This window comes from Gadus chalcogrammus, chromosome 13 (assembly GCF_026213295.1).
Source record: "Gadus chalcogrammus isolate NIFS_2021 chromosome 13, NIFS_Gcha_1.0, whole genome shotgun sequence".
In the NCBI taxonomy this organism is placed as follows: Eukaryota; Metazoa; Chordata; class Actinopteri; order Gadiformes; family Gadidae; genus Gadus; species Gadus chalcogrammus.
In genome coordinates this window covers 25952035-25961402 of record NC_079424.1, presented here as the reverse complement: position 1 = coordinate 25961402, position 9368 = coordinate 25952035, and the positions used below count along the sequence as shown (strand labels likewise).

Here is a 9368-nt window from a genome sequence, read left to right as displayed (position 1 = left end):
ACTATGATTTACCATGTATTTACCGGGTAACTACCTCTGTATTTACCTTCTTATTACCAGTGGTAATTACCCAGTAATACACTATAATTTACCATGTATGTACCGGGTAAATACCTAGTAATTAGGGGACTGTAAAAGGAAGGGTTACCATGTTATGTTGTCAGCATACATGGACACATTGGCCCTGTTCAAGACCAGTGGTAAGTCATTTGTAAAGATTGTGAACAGTAGCGGCCCAAGGCAGCTCCCTTGTGGTATTCCAGACTGTACTTGTTTAGAATTAGAAATACTACCAATAAAAAAAACTCTCTGTGATCTTCTGGATAAAAAGCTCTCTATCCAGGTCACCGCCAAGGATGATAAACCGTAGCAAGGAAGTTTTTCTAGCAATAGTCTGTGATCAACAACATCAAATGCCACACTGAAATCTATCAATACATATCCCAACAGTTTTTTGTTGTCAATATCAATTAAGCAATCGTCGGTTTTCTGAGTCGGTTTTTTGTACGCATGCTGCAGGTCTGTATTCAAACCATTTTCAGAAAAGTAACACTGTATTTGATTAAAGACAATTTTCTCCATGATTTTTGCCAGAACTCGCAAAATGCTTGTAAGCACCAGTGAGCTTGTTTTTTGCATTTTTAGGTAATGGTATAATCTTGACTTCCTTCCAAACCTGTGGGCATATACCCCATTTTAAACTTTGATTGAAAAGATGAGCAAACAGACTGGTGTGGTGGACATAACACAGCCAAACATAAAGTCGAGGAGGAAAAAGCAGGGTTTAAACCTTGTCGATTGAGCATAAAATACTTCTTAATGTACAGTTAGCAATTAAATTTACCAAGGGGCTGTATTTAAAAAAAGTTTGTTTTCAGGCACCGAAAATGCCGGATCCATCTGGGCGGTCGGCACAAACACAGGATGACAGGCAGCTAATCAGGAGCGTCTTTCCCAGGGACACCTTGACACTTGAACTAGCAACCTTCCGCTCTACCTCCTAAACCATCCCGACCCTAATTAGTGCCTTTATGTTTACTTAAATTGACATTACTTTACTATGTTCTTGTCCCAGCCCACGGAGCTCAGACTCCAGTGCTCTGCAGTCAGGGGCGCAAGCCGGCTGCAGTTCACTTAGTGGCCAAAGAGGGCAGTAATGAGAGGGAGAGTCTGATTCTTACATTCAGGGGGCTCTCTCCCCTGCCGGGGGTGGTGTCAGTGCTCATTTGAAGCAACCAGACAAACCCTGGTCGCTGGACCTGGACTACGGTTCTGTTTGTTTTAGGTGAGAACGTGAGAATCTGATACAAATACAAGGCAGCGTGGTAGCTTGTATAACTAACTTGTATAACTTTGTATAATGTGAATCCACACATTGAGCCGCATACAAGAACCACTGGAAAACAGATTTGTGCTTCAATCGTTTATACCACCACCCAGCCTAGCTCCACCTATAGAACCACCACCTAACCCATCTCTGATTATAGAACACAGCTAGGTTGGGTGGTGGTTCACTGACACACAACGATAGCACTACTAAGCAAGTTATAAGAAACATGGAAAGAATCATTGAAATATTCCTGTCCTCACACCAACCATGATTGTGGGAATAGTAAATTGATCCTGAAATATTGAATCTATAGAATGCACAACCAGAAATAATGAACATCGTCATTAAGGTTACAATCCACTCATGGATATCTATGGTTGTTTTCTCATTTAGAAACTGACGATGCCGAGTGGCAACAAAAAGTCTGCTCTCATCTATTGGAGAAGTTCAGGTGTGTGTCTGAGGGAGTCGCTGATGCAGGGGATCCGACACCTCTGAATGACATCTACACAGAGCTCTTCATCACAGAGAGAGGTAGTGGAGAGTTCAGCATGGAACACGAAGTCAGACTGATTGAAACCGCTTCCAGGAAACCAGCCAAGGAGGAAACACCAATCCGATGTGAAGACATCTTTAAAGCCTTACCTGGACAAGTTCAACCAATCAGAACAATGATGACAACTGGAGTTGCCGGCATTGGTAAAACCGTCTTAACACACAAGTTCACTCTGGACTGGGCCGAAGGCAAAACCAACCAGGACATACACATCATAATTCCCTTCACTTTCAGAGAGCTGAATTTACTGAAAGGGAAAGAGTTTAGCTTGGTGGAACTTCTTCATCACTACTTTATTGAGATCATAGAACCAGGAATCTGCCAATTCGACTGGTTCCAATTTGTCTTCATCTTGGATGGACTGGATGAGTGTCGACTTCCTCTGGACTTCCAGAACAACCCGATCTGGACTGATGTCACAAAGTCCACCTCGGTGGACGTGCTGCTGACCAACCTCATCAGGGGCGACCTGCTTCCCTCCGCTCGCATCTGGATAACCACACGCCCTGCTGCAGCCAATCAGATCCCTGCTGAGTGTGTTGGCATGGTGACAGAGGTGAGAGGGTTCACCGATTCACAGAAGGACGAGTACTTCAGGAAGAGATTCAAAGACGAGAAGCTGGCCAGCAAAATCATCTCCCACGTCAAGAAATCACGAAGCCTCCACATCATGTGTCACATCCCAGTCTTCTGTTGGATCACTGCTTCAGTTCTGGAGGACTTCTTCAAAACATCCCAGACAAGAGAGGGGACCCCCAAAACCATGACTCAGATGTACATCCACTTCCTGAGGGTTCAGACCATACAGGGGGACAGAAAGTATTGTGGGATGCCAGAGAACAGGGAGATCATCCTTTCTCTGGGAAAACTGGCTTTTAACCAGCTGGAGAAAGGCAACCTTATCTTCTACGAGGCAGACCTGGTAGAGTGTGACATCGATATCAGAGCGGCCTCAGTGTACTCAGGAGTGTTCACCCAGATCTTTAAAGAGGAGTGTTGGCTTTACCAGGACAAGGTGTTCTGCTTTGTCCATCTGAGCCTCCAGGAGTTTCTGGCAGCCCTTCATGTCTTCCAGTCATACATAAACACTGGCGTGGATCTGCTCTCGTGGATCTGGAAAAAAGGAAAGAAAAATGAATCTCTTGAGCAAAAAATCTCTACTTCACCTCCTCGGCCGGAGTGCAGTGGACAAGGCCTTACAGAGTGAGAACGGACACCTGGACTTGTTCCTCCGCTTCCTCCTGGGCCTCTATCTGGAGACCAATCAGATTCTCATACGAGATCTGCTGGGACAGAGAGGAAGAAGCTCGCTGGCCAATCAGGAAACCGTCAGTTACATCCAGGAGAAGATAAGTGAAGATCTCCCTCCAGAGGGAATTCTCAATCTGTTCCAGTGTCTGGATGAGCTTAACGACCGTTCCCTAGTGGTGGAGATCCAACAGTCCCTGACATCAGGAAGACTCTCTGGAAAATCTCTCTCCCCTGCTCAGTGTTCAGCTCTGGCCTTCATCTTACTGTCATCAGAAGAGGAGCTGGACGTGTTTGACCTGAAGAAATACTCAGCCTCAGAGAGAGGTCTTCTGAGGCTGCTGCCAGTGGTCAAAGCCTCCAAAACATCTCTGTAGGTTAATTAATGACATGTATTACAATACACAACACCATTTACATAATACTAGTATGTAAAAGTTACAATAACATACAAATCATTTATGTAAGTGAACTCATAACATTACAATGCACAACTCAATTTACATAATACTAAAATATAACAGTTGTAATGACATACACAGCATTCACAGAGCGCCTTTACAATATTTAAACATGCACCCAATACAAAATGAACACAATTTTCCTTTATTTTATCATAAAAATAAGTATTGAAGGCTTTTATACGTAAACGAAACATTTCATCATATTTAATAACATGTTCTATTTATTGTGTGTAAAGGATGAATGGCTGTCGGTTGTCAGAGAGGTGCTGTGAAGCTCTGGCCTCAGTTCTCAGCTCCAACTCCTCTAGTCTGAGAGAGCTGGACCTGAGTATCAATTGGCTGAAGGATTCAGGAGTGAAGCTGCTCTCTGCTGGACTGGGGAGTCCAGACTGTACACTGGAAACTCTCTGGTCAGTTCTACTCAAAGTTCCATTTCAGAAGACGCTTAACATATTTGCATCCGTAAAGTTCAAACACATAAATATCTTATTCTTATAACAATGACTCCACATATTTGTATTTTGGTTAGCATGACAGTAAAAGGTGCCCATCACATTTTTTGAGTTTTTAAAGGCCCCATGGCATGCTTTTTTATGGATGCTTTAATATAGATATTAGTGGGCCAAAAACACAATATTTGAAGACGTTCCCTGAATTCAGCCGTGGTGCAGAATTACAGCCACTACGAGCCAGTCGCACATTGAGCTTTCCCAAAATGTGCCGTATCGATGTCTCTAGCTTTTATGCAAATGAGGAGGAGAGAGGCGGGTCAAGGAGGAGGGTGGGGGTGTGGCCCTGAGCAGCTTGCGGCCACGGTACCATGAGCTCTGTTTACAGTGGATGTATCGCAATGGCGAGGCTCACACAGCTTTTGGCCGTGTTCTGTAAATATTCAAGAACACTCTGGGTGCTCTGGCGGGAGTCCTGGAGCTCTCTATCTCAATAATATCATATGATACATAGATATCTATATCATATGTAACGGGTACAAATAGACTGCGCCTTTAAGACGCATGAAGGGCACGGAAAAGGAAAGGGGCGGGAGAGAATTCTTTCCGTTTTGTTTTATTAGTGCTAAGTTAAGTCTAGTACGGTTTAACGTCAACTCGGTCGCTGGGAGTGGTGCGGCGGTTTTGAGCGTTTCGTTGTGGAGTGAGTCTGGGCGTCAGTGGAAGCAATGGGGGGAAAGAGGCTCTCCATGTCATTATTACGAGTCCTGTCCTACGTGGTTGCCCAGAGCTGCCCGAAAGCTGGGGACGTTTCAGGAGAAGTTTAGCCTGCCAGCCATTGCACATCCCGAAGTGCGATCTCTGCTGCGATATCGGTAATCCCTGCACCACACCTAACCATTTACACTGAAACAGAAGACACACACATCGTGCGCAGTCCGAACAGAACTGTGACTGAACAAAGCAACGGTGCGCCCGCACACACGCACACACGCACACGACCACGCACACACACGCGCACTGCACTGGAAGGGACATTGCACCGCTGTGCATTCCGCACATATGCCCACATGTAACGCACAGTAGTGTCGCTGGTTCACACAAATAACTGTACAGGACTGAAGAAACAGTGTCTTTCCTGCCCAATTGTTAAGTGTTATAATATAGATATATAATTGGATGTGATTATGATTTGAACGTTAGCATGGAAATGTGATTCATGTTTTCCCGGTTGAAATGTTAAAGATGAACTGAACTGAAATTTGAAGTTTAGTTGATATAACAGATGTATTGTCTGCCTTCTCATTGGTACAATAACTAAAAATGCCTGAACTTGCTAAAAGGGATTAAATTGTAATGTGAAAGTGTTACAGGGCGCCGCCATGTTGGATTTCAACAATCAGCTAAAACATAGTAACGAACTCCTACTCTGTAGCAGGTAATGAGTCAGGCTCTGAGGCTCGCTGAACTAGCTATGGAAAAGCAAACAACCAGGTCTACAGGAAGATCATCTTATTGCATTGCCCCTGGCTGCAGTAATGAATTATATAGGGCCATGGCAGCTGGGGTAATCATACATTTCCACAGGCTACCTTTGAATAGGAAACCAGCGCTTAATACATGTCTGGCAGCCTTAAAACTGACAAACCCGCCGATAGCCCCTGTCAGGTCAATCTCCACAAGCTAGCACTCGGACCATAAAGTGTATAAACTATTACTCCGACGATATCACAGATCTATGTTTCCAAGCTGCTAATTAAACCACAGCGGGTTCCACAAATGTCCCTTTCTACTCACCCTGATGTTCGCCGATTGCTGATGCAGAGGGAGTTCAACTCGAAGAAGTAGTTTCATAGTAAGATGTATCTGTGCAATATCCATCAACATCCACCAGAAAGTAAACCTCCAACATCCACCTAAAGTAAACGTGACACTCGTGAATCCACCTCGCATCTATGCTCATCCGCGGGTGTATCTCCCAAAGTGCATCTAGCATGTCTTTAAGGTCCCGTCCACCCGGAGCCGATTTTTTTGTGAAACTGTGTCTTTAATAACCATGTTATTAGGCAGATAATAAACCACGTTCTTTAATAGGTCCATGGTCCCATGGTGGTTTCAAATAAAACCGGACCTATGCAGGTTCGTGTTAGGAGTCGTGTGGACGCCTGAAGCAACGTTAGAGTTGCGTTGAAAGTTACAGGGTTTTATTTTTAAATATTTTTATAGCTTTAAATACAGCCCCTTGGCCAATTGAATTACTAACTGTACTTCCCTTGTACTCAATCTAAAAGGTTAAACAACAACTATCTCCTCCTCGACTTGAATGTCTTTATACAGCGCGTAGGCTGGATGCGCGCAGGCTTGATGCACTCCACTTTTTTGTGGAGAACCAGCGCCTTGAATAAGTAGGTACTACAGCGTTTGTACAGCTCGTTGCGTTTCCCCAATGAGTCCGTCTTTACGCAGATATTCCTGAAACGCATCAAAGGAAAACGGAGGGGGAATGATTGTTTTCGCCTTGTTACTTGGTTGCTATTTATGGGGCGCTCCAGTGTCTCCGCTCGGACGTCCCGTAGAGAGAGCATGGCCACTTCCAAAACCTCTCTCGCCGCACAGCATCCGAAATGCCCTATGCATGGTTATGCAACCTAATCCCACCATTAGATGCTCAAGTTTGACCTGGACCTCTCGGCAGCAGACCTATTCAATGGCAGTGTCCATGCTCCGGCAGCACCCACACGCACACCAGTCACACCCACACGATCCAAAGGTGGAGCTGGAGCCTGAAATGTATCCCTCTCCACCGGGTGGCAGTCGGACACTACAGGCATGTCCCTCACAGGCTCAAACTCTGTAAACTAACCAGCCATATTAAAATCACTATTTTCCCCCGTGGAGTGTAGAAGACGTTTGCGTGTCTGCAGCAACGACCTAGTCCTACCATGCCAGTGACGTCATCGGCGCTCTAATACTAAAAGACGCATTTTCTTTAGTTGCTAAAAAAGCTATATATTTTTTTTGTAATATTTTTGTTAGTGTCATTTTTTTATAATGGTCATAACTAACACGTTATCGATGTTGATAATTTCAGTTCAGTTCATCTTTAATGATGATTGGAACAAATGTATGTATACTGTATTGAACATTGGCAAGCTTCTTCTGAAATATTTCTCTGAAATATAAACTGTGTTTCATGTTGAGTGAACATCAGAGGTAAAGCACAGACATTTTCTATTTTATTTATCATTTATTGGGCTACTTACCTGGGGGTAGGGGCGCTTCACCTGTTTAGCCCAATCTATAGTAGGGGGTTGGTGTCAGGTCCCAAACACTACACTGTGCGTAATCACATACACACACACACCTGTGGCGCTCGCACGGTCGTAGCTCATTTTCTCATTGGCGGGCCAAATACTCTGATCAGAGAAAGGGGAGGAGCTTGGCCCCTTATGACGACTTATCGGGCCACATTCCAAATCAGCGCACTTTCCATTTTTTCAAAGGCAAGCAGGTTACCTAGGGCTTGTTTTACACCGATCGCAAGTTTTAGCCACTGGGGGACTGTAGGTAGGGTAGGGAAACTCATATTAATGTTAGAAAACCTCATGAAGTGAGATTTTCATGCCAAGAGACATTTAAATGATAGGATAAGGCGTGTGTTCAATTGCATTCTTAGTGTACTCAATATTGACTTTGGAGTTGTTTAGTAACGTTAAATAACAGTGACTTCTTAAAACTGTGTTTTTGGGAACTTTAGTGATAAGTGTTGTTTCATATATGTTCATGCATTTGAAATCTACCTCATGATAATTTAAAAATCACAGTCATTATCATTAATAAAAATGCAAAAAGACCAGGGTTTAAAATGTAATAAAACATTTAACCGAAGTCCCTAACATGTTCTGTTTATTGTGTGTGAAGTCTGATTGGCTGTCAGCTGTCAGAGGAATGCTGTGAAGCTCTGGCCTCAGTTCTCAGCAACAACTCCTCTCGTCTGACGGAGCTGGACCTGAGTAACAATGATCTGAAGGATTCAGGAGTGAAGCTGCTCTCTGCTGGACTGGGGAGTCCACACTGTACACTGGATACTCTCTGGTCAGTTTGACTCAACCTGCAAAGAGTTGAAGGTTCTAGAGGTGGAATATAAGAGTTTATTTCATTGTAATTTGTAGGAAATGGGGACATTTTACAAGGGCTGTTTCTACCTGTGTGCCATGTTGAGAGGTATAGGCAGAGGTTTCCTCAACCATTTTGAGAATATGGTGAAATCACAGTATTTAGATTTCAGCTGATTGCCGTAGCATAACACCCGGTACAAGGGATGAAGTGTATCCTGAAAGTGCGGGAGCCAACTAAACAGCTAGTCAGCCTGAGTTCCTCTGCTAACTGTCATATCATTGGGAAGCTACTATACAGTTTTGTCCGTCCCGCCCTTTACATATGATCGGAGGACAAGCATGTTCCATTTTCAGCTACTGATATGACTAGATGGCCTGTCAATCAGGACTCTGGTCTCCTCTCAGGACCTCTCATTGTGTGTGTGTGTGTGTGTGTGTGTGTGTGTGTGTGTGTGTGTGTGTGTGTGTGTGTGTGTGTGTGTGTGTGTGTGTGTGTGTGTGTGTGTAGCTTGTCTGGCTGCCTGGTCACACAGGAAGGCTGTGCTTCTCTGGCCTCAGCTCTGAGCTCCAACCCCTCCCATCTGAGAGAGCTGTACCTGAGCTACAATCACCCAGGAGACTCTGGAGCTGCGCTGCTCTCTGCTGGACTGGAGGATCCACGCTGGAGACTGGACACTCTCAGGTATGGAGAGGACAGCTCCCCACTCAGGGACAAGGTCTCTGATGAATGTGAATCCTTCTGTTTCTAAAGACCGCACGCTGCTCTCTCTTTGTCTCCCTCAGTTTGGAGCACGGTGGAGTGTGGAGGCTGAAACCTGGTCTAAAGAAGTGTAAGTGTCTGTTTAGTCTGAATCATCCCGACCACCATTCTGCTGTTATAGCAGGCAGCCTACATCCTAAACGTATTTAACTTTATTAGAAACACCTGTCCAGTGGAGGGATACAGGGAGAGTAAAAAGTCCCAGTCCTGTTGACGTCCCCGTAGCTCTGCGCAGCCGTCTTGCCGACTGCTCCCACTGATCCGTTGGTCTCAGTGGTAAACTGGGTCAGCCACCAACAACATCTACGACCACAATCAAATACAAACCACAGTCAGGCCGGCAGCTCGGTGTGCAGAGGGCTGTAACAACAGCCTTAAGAGGAACCCCGGCTGGATTAATTATTCTGTAACAATAGAGAAAAGGAGAAGAGATAAGTGGTTAG

The 9368-nt window shown here is 44.7% G+C and overlaps 1 protein-coding gene across 2 annotated transcripts in view; it reads left to right on the top strand.

Annotated features, from left to right (window-relative positions):
* LOC130402472 (NACHT, LRR and PYD domains-containing protein 12-like) overlaps positions 1–9090 on the top strand; it is a 30864-nt gene extending 21774 nt beyond the window's left edge. For both annotated transcript variants that reach the window (XM_056606643.1, XM_056606642.1), the window contains 2 exons: positions 8674–8847; positions 8949–9090. In XM_056606643.1, the coding sequence (XP_056462618.1) occupies positions 8674–8847; positions 8949–9075 (301 nt within the window). In that variant the 3' untranslated portion in view covers positions 9076–9090. The remainder of the gene's footprint in view (positions 1–8673; positions 8848–8948) is intronic.
* The last annotated feature ends 278 nt before the right edge of the window (positions 9091–9368 follow it).